Source organism: Phycodurus eques, chromosome 6 (genome assembly GCF_024500275.1).
Source record: "Phycodurus eques isolate BA_2022a chromosome 6, UOR_Pequ_1.1, whole genome shotgun sequence".
Lineage (NCBI taxonomy): Eukaryota > Metazoa > Chordata > Actinopteri > Syngnathiformes > Syngnathidae > Phycodurus > Phycodurus eques.
Genome location: NC_084530.1, coordinates 27346789 through 27360353, shown reverse-complemented (window position 1 = coordinate 27360353; position 13565 = coordinate 27346789). Strand labels below are relative to the sequence as shown.

Here is a 13565-nt window from a genome sequence, read left to right as displayed (position 1 = left end):
TGGTCTAAGTAGGTGAACTGTGTGGAAACGAGCCCACGTGTCCGCAGCCAAAATATGAGCGCACGGGTCGGAACAGCCACACATTAACGGAGAGGTCGGCCTGGAGGCAAGGCTGCTGGAGCGCCCTTGAGCCTAGAAGCATGGACGGGTGGGCAGAGGGCGGAACTGACACATCATTGAGGTGAAAATGATTTCCTGCACTGTGGAACATCCAACTTTGACTGCCATACGTACCACAATTTTGAAGAAAAATATGCCTCAAAATGTTCAAAAGTCACATTTTGAATTTTTATTTAATTTTTTTTAACTTAGACTACATTTAGTGGCTGACATTTAATGTTAAAAAAATTATTTGCATTAGCGACCCCCATTTTTCATTGTTGAGGGTTAAATATATACTGTAATATTATAGTGATGTCACTGATGTCTGTCCTTAAAACTGTCCTTAAAACCTGTGCCAAAACTCATATGGGGGGAAAAAAAGCCTTAAACAAGAAGGCTCTTCCAAAATGGCAAGGAAAGGATGGGAAGAAGACTTTTTACATTCTTGACTATCCTAATTCTTACTGATTGCAGCAGAAGCTATAAAATGCACTTACGTGACCATATTGCTCTGCAAAACGTCCTGCGTCTTCAAAGCAGTGCAGAGTAGTTTCTTTATTTTTGTTTTATGATGTAATTTAATTGTAATTTATTTATTGGCTGTTAACCATGTTAAAATGTTATGTGGTTGCAATAGTCTGAGTCTGGGATCGACTAATTCAATTTCCATCATTTTGTATGGGGGCCAAATATATCGTAACTGTCTGTTATTTGGGTTTATACTGTTTTTTTATTTTTATTTTATTTTTGCATTTCAGAAAACAGTTCAGGATGTAGAGGTTGTTGTGTTGGAGCGCAGTGCTATTGTTATTTAACTGGAAAACAATTGAGGTGAGTGTGATCAAACTAGTGCCCCAGGCTGCTTGCCAGATGGGATCTAGTATGAGAGGCTTCGCTCTACCAACGGCAAGGATTTTGTAAATCAGACACATTCTGGACTAAAATGTACATACAAAGCACTGGGGAAAAAGTAGATGTGCTGGATAATAGGGCAGGATAATTCACACCTAACAGTAGATGGACGTGGAAGCCACCCGATAATCATGGGCTGAGACTTGGGAGCCACCGGTTAATTCACGTCGAGACGGCAACACAAATCTTACGGGCGGGTTTTGTTTTACACTTGAGTCATCGTACAGTCATACGGAGTCACGCTCGGAACATCTGGACGGCCTTCGCTTTGTCAGAGGCCTTCAAATGATGAGGTGCAGCAGCGTATCGCTCAACAGTAATCATGCCTGATTTACACATTTCACACCCTGGCCCCCGGCACTGACCAGTCCCTGTTGTTCCGGAGATGTCACCGAAGGGTCACGTCACTTCTCTGACAAAGCAGACTGTTTTCTAAATGCATCGCCTTATCGTTTGCTTGAGTCCTGTTGAAAGATACCTACTCGTATTTCCTGATTAAGAGCACGTTTGTTTCAACATCACGTCCATTGAGTTCTGCCTCAATGAATCAATCGTTTCTAGCCTGCGTATAAAGCTATAGCAGCAGCTCTAGTTTAGAAGCTAGTTACAAATATCCACATTACTTCAATTTGAATGCATTTTGATGGAGACGTCCCGTAGCACCCGATGCATACGTTTCTAGCTACAAAAGTGATTGGTCTCATTGGCTTGTTAATGGCGCTTTTGATTGGGCCGGATGCTGCTCATGAATGTGTCCCTTGTCTCCTCCCAAGCGCTGTTCTCCATGTTCGCACTGTTAACGCGCTCCTGTCCTCGCTGTTTTGCTGCTTTGCTTGTTTTGTTGTGGATTTTGGTGTCATGTGCTGGCTTGTGTTCTCCAATTGTGTCAAAATGCACTGACCTCTCAAGAGCCTCTTATAATAGTGTTTTCAACATAAATTTCATGAGGATAATTGTCTTTGACAATGCCATGGAGTCCTCGTGTTGTGTTTATAGTAATGTTACCGTTGTTACAAACATTAAATTTGTTTGTATTAAAAACTTATTTATTGTAAAGGAAGTAATGCAAATAAAAATATTATGCTCGGTTTAGAGATGTCGCTGCTCCGATGAAAACGGCTTCAATAATCTAATAATTAAAGTAATGCACTGTTTGTAACGCAGGGAATATTTTTACTATCCATCCATCCATTTTCTGAGCCGCTTTTCCTCACTAGGGTCGCGGGCGTGCTGGAGCCTATCCCAGCTGTCATCGGGCAGGTACACCCTGAACTGTTTGCCAGCCAATCGCAGGGCACATACAAACAAACAACCATTCGCACTCACAGTCACACCTACGGGCAATTTAGAGTCTCCAATTTATGCATGTTTTTGGGATGTGGGAGGAAACCGGAGTGCCTGGAGAAAACCCACGCAGGCACGGGGAGAACGTGCAAACTCCACACAGTCTGGGGCGGGGATTGAACCCGGGTCCTCAGAACTGTGAAGCTGACGCTCTAACCAGTTGTCCACCGTGCCGCCATATTCTTACTAATTAAAGACAATACTTTAGATCTATTTAAACAACTATATTTGAGGAGCTGTGTTTCAAGGATCGACTGTGTGTTTGTGGGTCGTATTCAGAAAATGTCAGAGAGGAATGATTGTTTTTCTCTGGAATATGATAAATGGTCACATGGAGCTTTTTATAGCCAACTCATGCATCTGTTTAAAAAAAACAATTAAAAAAAATGGATGCAACAATGGAGAATTAAAAGGCCGGATTGCGAAAATGTAATGCGCTAAACTTTGTTTACATGAGCAAGATGAACATCGGGCTCAAGATACAAATGCCTTGAATGGCTGGATATAACTGGTGAACAGTGGAGCGCATAAACCCTCATAATGTTTTGACATTCATTAACCGCCCACGGAAAAAGTGATGTCATCATCTTGAAGTTAAACCATTCTTCGTGTTCCATTTACTTAAAATGATATGTTGTAGTGTGAAATGAGTTTCCATTAGTAACTTGACTGAAATCCTGTTTGAACTCTATAAATTACAGCACCTGCTCTTTTAATGTTATACAGGTCTTTGCACAACACCATTGCTAATTTCAGAGCAGCCTTTTTTGACTGCGGTGTGATGACCACCCTCAAGAAAAGGCCGTTTGTCTGTGTGTGTGCGCGCTCAGTCATTATGACATCATCACTTCCGTTGCTTCAGCTTTGGCGATGTCATTGTAGGCACCTCTACCAGTGTGTTTCTTTTACTCCAATATTTACTTCTTAATTAGCATAATATTACATTGGATCAAAAAGGCACTGGTGAGATTTGGCCCAATAGTGATAGGAGGAGGTTTGGGATTAGTAGTCTCGTCAGGTGCTTGGTTTATGCGTTTAAAAACGATAATAATAATACTAATAATTAAAAAAAATAAAAAACGGGGGGAAAAAAGTTTCACAGAAGAATAATGGGGGGGGGGGGGGGAAATCGATAAAACAATAACGAAATGAAATACTGAAAAACAACTTGCAGCTGAGCGATTATAAAGGAATTATCAGTTTCATATGAAACATTTCATATCATTTGTTCATGGCTTGGTGCTTTTGTTGTTGTTGTTTTTTTTGGTTTTTTTTGTCCACTGCTGCGAGCACCAGGCATCTATTAAGGCTAAGGTCATTTTCAGACGAAGCACCTTTTTTGTACAACGTCACACAAGATGTACTGTATACTGTGCAACAAGAGGGAATCAAACTTTGGACGTCCTGTATGGCAAATGCCAATGTAAAGAGCACTTTGTTCATATTTTAATGGGAAAAGAATATTGAATATTTATTATTATTATTGTTGTTGTTATTTATTGTGGTTTATGCTTGATCTTATGTTCAGCAGTTTGCTTAAAGCTGAAGTTGTATCTTTTAAATTGCGCTATAAATAAAGTGGAGAGTGGGTTGAGTTGAGTTTGTCCAAATTGTATTTTTGTGATAAGGTATTTGTACTTTTTTTTTTTTTCTGCAAATAAATGATACCACCAAGTCATCCAGTGTTAAGCTTCTGCCATAAAGGAGGCGTCTACAGGTGAGGTGTCCTTTTGTCAAGCGGACGATGCACTCGGTGATTACTTGAGGTGTGTTGGAAATTCAAGCATCTGCCATTCATTGAGGAAATATAATAGTGGTGTCTTGAGATAAGAGTTTAATGTGTTCCGTGACCACGCTTTTAATGCAAAACACTCCTATCGCAAATAATCTTTCCTCATGAAATGAATGGAAATGCCATTAAATGAACGAAAGTTTGATTTTAATAGGAAAAAATAGCACTCTATAATACAGTGAACCCCCACATATTCGCGGTTCAGCATTCACAAATTCACTTATTTGGTGTTTTTTTATGGGGGGGTGTAACCTAACCCCTGTTTTTAGCGTAAACCCACGTTGATTAGCATTTTCCCTGTTCTCTCTCTTTATTCATGTTTTTCACCAATCCCCTCCTTATTTGCTTGCATTTTTTTGGCGTGGTTTTTTTTTTTTTTTTTTTTTTTTTAATGGCAATTATAGTAAGCGTAAATTATTCATGGTTGGCCCCGGTCCCTATAACCCACAAGTTGCGAGCGTTAACTGTATTGTACTTTATTAAAAACATAAATATAATGTAACAAATTAAACAGTTTGTGCGTCATGATTTATTGCTGCAATCCAAGTCAGTGTGCTACTCCATCTTGTGTGCCGGCCTTGGTCACCGGGAGGCTTGAGGGTAAATAATTAATGCCTGTGAGTATTGCTATATTTTCTGTCTTAATGTTTTGCTCCCCTATTTGTGTTTAAATTTCCAGACTAAGGGAAAGCTATGTATTTGTTTTGAAATTTGAACATGAAATTCTCTTTGTTTCATGTTTATTTTGACAGTGGGAGAGGCATTAAACAGCTTATTTTTTATTTATTTATTTTTGGGGCTGAATTTGCACCATTAGCCAAACTGCTGGTTATTGTGAAGTATCCCGAGTTGGGTTCACGGCCACCATACAATGCTCTTATCTCAAGTTTGGTCTCGCAAGTCAATGCAAAAAAGTTGCTTGTAAGTCAGGCAACTTCTATCTCAAGGCGCCTCTGTATCTAAGAGCTCTTAATAGAAGAGTAGCAGAAAGTGTGTGTTGGTTATTCTGAATGGCAAACCAATGACCGCAAACGTTGGTTAAAATCTTTAAAAAAAAAAAAAACAATAATAATAATCTCTCCGTCCTTCCATACCAGGTTTGGAGACCTCTGATCCTATTGGCTCCTCCGCCAACCAGGTGACAGTCAGCTGACGTCCTGAGGAAGGAGAGACTAGAGTGAGACGAGGAGAGTTCCCACTTGCCCTGCTTCCCACTCCGCCATAATAATCATGTCTATACCCAGCGGCAGCCCAGAGCGAGAGGGCTCCAGCGTGGCTCCCTCACACCTGGACTGCCCCTCTTCCCCTCCCGGTTTGGATCCAGACCCCCTGTCGACGGGCAGCCCGGTCCTCAGCCCGGACTCCTCTTCCCAAGATGCAGTGCTGTCAGCGCCTGCGGTTTCCCCGGCGGACTCCGAGAACCTCAGTCCAGATGAACTGGAGCTGCTGGCGAAACTGGAGGAACAGAATAGGTGACATGAAATATTTGTTGATTTATTTACAGTCCAAACAATAGTCGCAAATTCAATACAGGCAACAACATAAAATCAGGGGTTATGTCATTAGTTCCCATCCAAAAATAGAATTGCACTCAGCAGATTGCTGTCAAGGACGAGCAAACCTAATTTGCCAGAGTTTTGTCATTAGGATTCATGCATTATTCACAGACGAATTAAGGGAAATGACAAACAATGAAATTCCTGCAAGGTTACCAAAAGTTCACATTTTAGTCTGAAGCTAAAGCTTGTTTCGTACAAGTATTCAGGCCACAACGAAAAGAAAAGAATGATACATGGCTATGATAGTTGAAATATTAGAGACTGAAGTTGTAACGTTGGAAGAATAAAGTCATAATAATGACTTGATGAAGAAAATTTTAATTTTACGAGACTAACTCCTAATGTCTAGAGAAAGAGAGCGACTGCTGTTCTGTTTGCACTTTTGTGGGAATTTTGGTATTTGTGTATTAGGATTTTAATCTCATACTATAACCTTTAAAAAAAAAAAATACTGCTTTACACTCAAAAATGCAACTTTATTCTCATGATTTACTTTTTCTTGAAAAATACGTCACAGTATTCAGAATTTTTTTTTCTGCTTACAAATTTGACCTTTTACATCATAAATGTTGTAATAGTTTGACTTTTTTTTCTCTCTATTCCAATTTTTTTTCTCAAAAAAACTTCGGTGCAAACTAATTATAATAATAATAATAAATAATTTTTCATATTATTTCATATTATTTTTTTGGTTGTTGAAAACACATAACCTTATTGTCAGAATATTTCATTAAATGACATAATAATATTCTCATAATAAAACTTTATTCTCATCATATTAATGACTTCTTTCTGGAGAACAAAGTGCTACTTTTTAAAAATTTACTGGGTAGATGTGTAATCCTACTAACAAACTGCATTCATCGCTATACTTATTGGTGTTGTACTTCTCTCTTACAACAAGGTTACTGGAGGCCGACTCTAAGTCCATGCGCTCCATGACGGGCTCGCGGCGCAACAGCGGCTCCTCACTGGTGTCGAGCTCCTCGGCCTCCTCGAATCTGTCGCACCTTGAGGAGGACACCTGGATCCTTTGGGGCCGCATCGTCAACGAATGGGAGGAGTGGAGACGCAAGAAGGACAAGCTCCTCAAGGTGAGCTGCAGGTTCAGCCGATTCCTCCTGACCCCCTCTGTTTATATTCAGCTGCCTTTTTCTTTTTGTGGCTTTCATAAACAAGCAACTTGTTTTCTGAGTCTACAGCATGAAGCCAAAGGAAATTTTCTGTTGGACAAATACAGTCAAGCCATTCTTGAAAAGCTTATCGGTTTTCCAAGTATACTGCCAAAAAAGCAGGTCCCTTCCCTGCAGTCATTTGCGCACAAATTAAATGACTTGCATTGCCGTGGCAACATGATGATAATCTTAAAAAAAAATAATAATAATAATGTACCGGCATTACCAGATAACTAGCAACCCTTTATTGCTCAGTGACTTTTTTTTTGTCAATGTCTTTGTCTCAAAAGTGTTCTCTGTCAATTGACTGTTGTCGTACTAGAGCGGCTCCAACTACCGGAGACAAATTCCTTGTGTGTTTTTTGGACATACTTGGCAAATAAAGATGATTCTGATCTGATCTTGAGGAGACATGCATCATTCTAAGGGAACAAAGCTGACATGCTAGTTTTTTTGACTGAGTTCGTTGTCACATTTCTGTGGGGCCAATTATGTATTCCTCGTGCACTCACTGTAGTTATCTCGCCATGCTGCACTATTTGCATATACTGGCCACTCATGCCACAGGAGCATCTGCTCCATTTACACACTGTTTGAGGAGTATCTGTAACATTTGCACAACCAACATTGTCTCAGATTATCGCACTACTCGTCACTTTAAACCGCATACACTCCTAGAAGTCTCAGCGCCCCTTGCATAATGGTCATTGCACCGGTCTATTGCAATATTAGTCATTCGAACTGCTCTAAGTGCTAGAGGACTCTGCATTTTTTGCACAATTGTTTTTTGTCAATGTCTTTGTCTCCAAAGTGTTCTGTAAATTGACTGTCTGTTGTACTAGAGCGGCTCCAACTACCGGAGACAAATCCCTTGTGTGTTTTGGACATACTTGGCAAATAAAAGTGATTCTGATTCTGATGGTACGCCTTTTAAGTACACAGTAGTAGCCTCTTTGTCCCTTTTGACCTTTCTGGGTGACGCACGGAAAAAGAGAAAAAACCTCAGGGACGGGCGGCAAGATGGATGAGAGGAGGGACAGCCGAGTGAGTCACAAATGAAATAAGAGCGGAAAAACAAGCAAGGAGATATTTTTAAGCGCTTGGACCAAAGGCCAAAACATGACACCGACTATGACATTTATGACCGGCTCTTCAAAAAACATGGATCCTGGTTACTCGGGATATTGATTAAATGGTGTTAAGGAGGTAGTCAATTGTGTCTTGAAGCAAAATGGAGTGCGCTACTGTTGATTCCCTCTCAACTTGTTTCCTGACATCCATGCAGATGTCCGTTGTGTCACAGCTCCTCCAGACACTCCTCAATACCACAATGGTATCCAAACAGGAGTTCAGAACATTCAACAGGAGATTCTCCCCCCACAAATCCAACCATTCATCCGTTTTCTACAGTGCTTGTCCTCTTTATGGTGGCGGGGGAGCTGGAGCCAATCCTCAGCTGACTTTAAGCGAGAGACGGGAAACACCCTGGACTGGTTGCCAGCCAATCACAGGTCCAAAATAGACAGGTCAAACTCCCATTCACCCCTATGGATAATGTAGTCTTCAACACCCACCTCTAAAGTGTCTGTCTCTACCTTGTCTTTTTTTTTAATATATATGTAATTTTGGCAGAATATCTGTACTGAAAGTGCAATTTGTATCCACTTTTTACAGATATTACAAGGATGTATTTTTCACCAAATCCCGTCTTAACAGAAACATACAGTAGTTGTATACTTCAATATTTGCGTGTCACAATTTTCCATGACTTCTGATTTCGGATTACATTTTTTGTTACCAATATAACAATCCATTGTATGTGCAGTGCAGTGTACATGTAATAATATACTGCGGTGACAATACATTACTTGTTTTCTCATTATGGCCTTCCGAGAGAAACCGATGTGACCCGTGTCCGTGACGAAAAATGAGTTGGACACCCCTGCCTTAATGAATAAGTACTGCATTAATCTGTAAATGTGTCTTGTCTGTTTCTGTCGCTGCGTGTCGCCCAGGAGCTGATCCGGAAGGGCATTCCTCATCACTTCCGGGCCATCGTGTGGCAGCTGCTGGGCAACGCCACGGACATGCCTGTGAAGAATCAGTACTCGGAGCTGCTCAAGATGTCGTCCCCCTGCGAGAAGCTGATCCGCAGAGACATCGCCCGCACTTACCCCGAGCACGAGTTCTTCAAAGGTCAGGACAGCCTGGGACAGGAGGTCCTCTTCAATGTCATGAAGGTAAAAAGCACATCAGTGTTTTTACATGTCTCTGTGATGTTTGACATTCAAGAAGAGGCGCGACCGCTGTCTTTGATAATAAATATCACAGCACAACACGCTTGTAGCCATGTGTTTTGCCAAAAGATGACTAACATATTAGCCTGTATTCTATGAGCTGATTACATATGTACATTATTGCAATTTTCCTTTTCAAAAAAATATGAACAACGAAGGAAAGTAAAACAAATATATGCAACGCATTTTAATGTGATGATTAGTCTCTTAGAGCATCTGCCTCACAGTTCTGAGGACCGGGATTCAAATCCCGGCCACACCTGTGTGGAGTTTGCATGTTCTCCCCGTGCCTGCGTGGATTTTCTCCAGGCACTCCGGTTTCCTCCCACATCCCAAAAACATGCATGGTAGGTTGATTGAAGACTCTAAATTGACCGTAGGTGTGAATGTGTGTGCGAATGGTTGTTTGTTTGTGTGTGCCCTGCGATTGGCTGGTGACCGCCTCCTGCCCAAAGATAGCTGGGATAGGCTCCGGCACGCCCGCGACCCTTGTGAGGAGAAGCGGCTCAGAAAATGGATGGATGGATTGATTAGTCACTTAGATATGTTTAAAAAAAGTTCTTGTATCATAAAGAAAGTTGAAAGCCAAAAGTAAATAAAATGGTTACAATCAAAATGAGTTAAGCGATTGAGGAATAACATATTTATTTATTTTTTAACATTCTAATTGTAAATAAATTCTACATTACATAAATAGGGCAGCTAGTTTGAAAACCCAAAACCAACTTTTGGTAGGCGTTTTTGATTCACAGTTGAACTGACTGCCTATTTAAATTGTTCGTTTGAATATAATTACAGTGATGGACATTTTGAAACTGCTGCTAAATGGGAATAGCTCCCTATCGGCTCAGCAGTTGAGAAAATGAGAGGACACCTTGATGTTCCTGTTCAATTTTGAATCTGTCTTCCAGACTTGACATGTAATCCCAGATGTTTTTAAAAGCTGTTTCAATATGCCTCGTACGTAAATGTCATTTGCGTGCGTGTTTTTCAGGCATACTCCCTAGTGGACCGAGAGGTGGGCTACTGCCAAGGCAGTGCGTTCATTGTTGGCCTGTTGCTCATGCAGGTAATTGCACCATGCTCATTCATCCCACTAGATTAATGTGTAATAACAATTAAAAATAGTGTGTGGTAATAGAACTTCTCGGGTGTTTTAATGTTGGGAGTCACTGTGTGATAGTACAGTTGCTAATGAGGGAACTCTCCACTCTGTTTCAGATGCCCGAAGAAGAGGCGTTTTGCGTGTTTGTGCGTCTGATGCAGGAATATCGTCTGCGAGAGCTCTTCAAGCCCAGCATGGCCGAACTGGGACTCTGCATTTACCAGTTTGAATATCTGCTTCAGGTAAAGCGCAAGTAGACTGGGATTACGTCCACTGGAGGGCAGCAAGGTTTCACTTATTTAAAAAAAAATGTTTCCCCCCCCTGACGATTGCTTAGAAATAACTGTGCTTTTTTTTTTTTTTTTTCGTATCAGGAGCAACTTCCAGAGCTTAACGTCCATTTCCGATCCCAGAGTTTTCATACATCCATGTATGCCTCATCCTGGTTCCTCACCCTCTTCCTGACTTTTCTCCCTTTGCCTGTTGCCACGCGCATATTTGATATTTTTATGTATGAGGTAGGAGGATTCGGATCATTTATGTTTGCTTTTGTTTGTATTGAGTCAACATGTAAAACTGAGCTGAGTGACCTTTCCGAAGGGCCTCGAGATCATCTTCCGTGTGGGCATGGCCATTCTGCAGTATAACCAGACGGACCTCATTCAGCTAGACATGGAGGGCATGTCACAGGTAAGCAGCCATTATGTACATGCTATTAAATATTTCACGTTGACTTTTAATACTTGAACTGCCCTGTTTGAATTACTTAAATAAAATATTACTGCCTCACGTTCATGATTTTCGAGTTAAATACAACAACGCAATAATCCAGTAAATACAATAAAATTAACGGTTGAGGTGAGCTTCTTCTATAATAATCTATTTTTTCGAAACCATATGATGATGATTATATGGTTTTAATCCACCTTTTTGGAGGAAACATCCAAGGGTCTAGTTGATGCAGTCATTAAAAATTAAGAAAATCAAATTGAAAGTAATTGAAAAGTTACAAGACTATTGCATTTTCAATAGGGTAACTTGTAACTGTAACCAACTACATTTCCAAAGTAATCTTCCCAACACTGCTCTTTACTACCTCTTATCCACACTTGTCATTTCCAGGAAAAAGATACCCATTTAAACTCAAAATTTAGAGATGATATCGGTAATTTTGGGTTTACTGTAGTTATATGTATTCAATCTGTATGGATGCAAGTGATGTCTTGCAGTGCATCATGGGTCGTAGTAATACTTGGCAAGTATGTACAAGCTTTTTTCTTTCTTTCTTTCTCCAGTGTGTCATAACAAATATATCAAGGCTATTGTGGGCTCACAGTGCCGCAGCCGCAAATTTGTCTGGTTTCAATGAGGGGCTCCCTAACTGCGCCTGTTTCCCGTCCGTGTCTTCCAGCATTTTCAGAAGGTGATCCCCCACCAGTTTGACAGCTGCCCGGACAAGCTCATCCTCAGGGCGTATCAGATCAAATACAACCCCAAGAGAATGAAGAAGTGAGGGTCCTCGTTAACTCATAGCCCGGGGGGGTCTTTTCCAGCAAAAGCCAGAGCCAAATTAATTGTTTTTAATCATTTAAAATATGAGCCTGTGTTGTTTTTCTGTTTTAATTAGGCTGGAGAAAGAATATACCACCATCAAGAACAAAGAAATGGAGGAGCAAATTGAGATCAAGGTGTGTATGCATGTTGTTTTTCATGACATTCATCACCCGTGAGTCATGGTTCCACTTTCGTGCTCTTCGATTTTTGCGTCAATACGCGACGAAGCCATACATACACAATCAACAAATTCTTAATGATCAATTGTCCATCTCCTCATCAAAGCCTAGACAGGCTTCGTGACTATCTGCTCTTATTTTCAGAGGCTACGCACAGAAAATAGGTTGCTGAAACAGCGGATTGAAACCCTAGAGAAGGTAAGAGATGTTCTTGGTGTGTACAACGTGTAGTATTACAGTGTGTTCTTTTTTTCGTCCTCTCCAAAATTTCTGACTGATCTCACTGCTCCCTCTTTTTTCTTCCTCACCTTTTTTCCCCAACACATTGGTTCTTCTTCCGTTCTCTTTTTCTGCCTTTGGATTTCTTTGTGGCCTCTTCTTTCAACGTCTTGTGGCGTCCCTTCATTGCGCGGTAGGAGAGTGCTGCTCTGGCAGATAGACTCATCCAGGTAGAGTACTTAATGAACCACTTTCCTCCTCGCCTCAGTCCTCTCCTCAACTACAAACTCACTTCTTGCCCTTCTTACCGAACCTTAACAAACCTGCATGAGCGAGATTGTTTTTAACGTGAATATGTTCAAATTCAGAAAGCTGTTATGTGTTCCCTAAGTGCATGTACATTTATTGTGTTTACGCAAGGGAGACTCCTATTATGAGACTGCGTAAGTCCCGCATGTGGCATGTAAACACTGACCATTTTATGATGTAAAAATTGGGAATGAAGTACTCTCAACATTTGCTGAATGTTTGGTTTCTTTGTGGTAAGTTAGCATTGCTTTTCATTAAAACTACAATGAAAGCGCATTGGGTAACTCCTCGATTTGTGTGTCAGCGTTGTTTTTCTTAAAATGGTGTTGTGCTGTTCACATTGACATGAAAAAATCCGGATAGACCTGCAGCGCGAACATAGTCTTGGTGTCGCACAAGAAAACGGAATGACCTTCCAAGTTTTTGTGCGACATTGGAGCTGTAGTTTTCTACAAATGTTTGGTCAAATTGGGGCACTCTACTGTGTATTGTTCTGTTTATTATCATGGCTGCTCATCCAGTTCTCTAAGAAAGCAAATGCTCTTTCTCCCAAATAATATTGCCATTCCTTTAAGGCTTGAACATGTGCCGTGCAACTAGGTTACCTGTAAGCATGACAATAATATTAACGCCTTTACCTACATTGATATATGATCTATGTCTTTGAATTTCATGTTTGAAATGGCGCTTTGCTGTGCCATTTCAGGGTCAGGTGACGAGGGCGCAGGAAGCGGAGGAGAACTACGTGATCAAGCGCGAGCTGGCAGTGGTGAGGCAGCAGTGCAACGCAGCCAGCGAGAGCCTTGAGAAGGCGCAGGACACCATCCGAGAGCTGCAGCAACAAAAGGTAATCGGTGTGGTTAAGTCGACGCGTCGACTAGTCTGTTCAACCCCGATTAGATCCTATATTTTTCCTATTTAAAAACACGTGACCAAAAAAATGTCACGGTGTTTTTTAGTTTGCTGGAACAAATGATTTGAGTTTCCGTTCATTTCACTGGGAAAGACGATTTTAGAG

General features: G+C 40.9%; 1 protein-coding gene across 5 annotated transcripts in view; it reads left to right on the top strand.

Annotated features, from left to right (window-relative positions):
* The window catches only part of evi5l (ecotropic viral integration site 5 like), a 31886-nt gene that overhangs the window by 5292 nt on the left and 13029 nt on the right, over positions 1-13565 (top strand). For 3 of the 5 annotated variants that reach the window (XM_061678606.1, XM_061678602.1, XM_061678603.1), the window contains 12 exons: positions 5248-5622; positions 6614-6803; positions 8900-9124; positions 10176-10250; positions 10403-10528; positions 10661-10804; positions 10887-10976; positions 11698-11795; positions 11914-11974; positions 12164-12217; positions 12436-12468; positions 13254-13394. In XM_061678606.1, coding sequence (XP_061534590.1) covers positions 5381-5622; positions 6614-6803; positions 8900-9124; positions 10176-10250; positions 10403-10528; positions 10661-10804; positions 10887-10976; positions 11698-11795; positions 11914-11974; positions 12164-12217; positions 12436-12468; positions 13254-13394 — 1479 coding nt within the window. In that variant the 5' untranslated portion in view covers positions 5248-5380. The remainder of the gene's footprint in view (positions 1-5247; positions 5623-6613; positions 6804-8899; positions 9125-10175; positions 10251-10402; positions 10529-10660; positions 10805-10886; positions 10977-11697; positions 11796-11913; positions 11975-12163; positions 12218-12435; positions 12469-13253; positions 13395-13565) is intronic. The other 2 variants (XM_061678608.1, XM_061678607.1) reach the window with 1 other exon arrangement.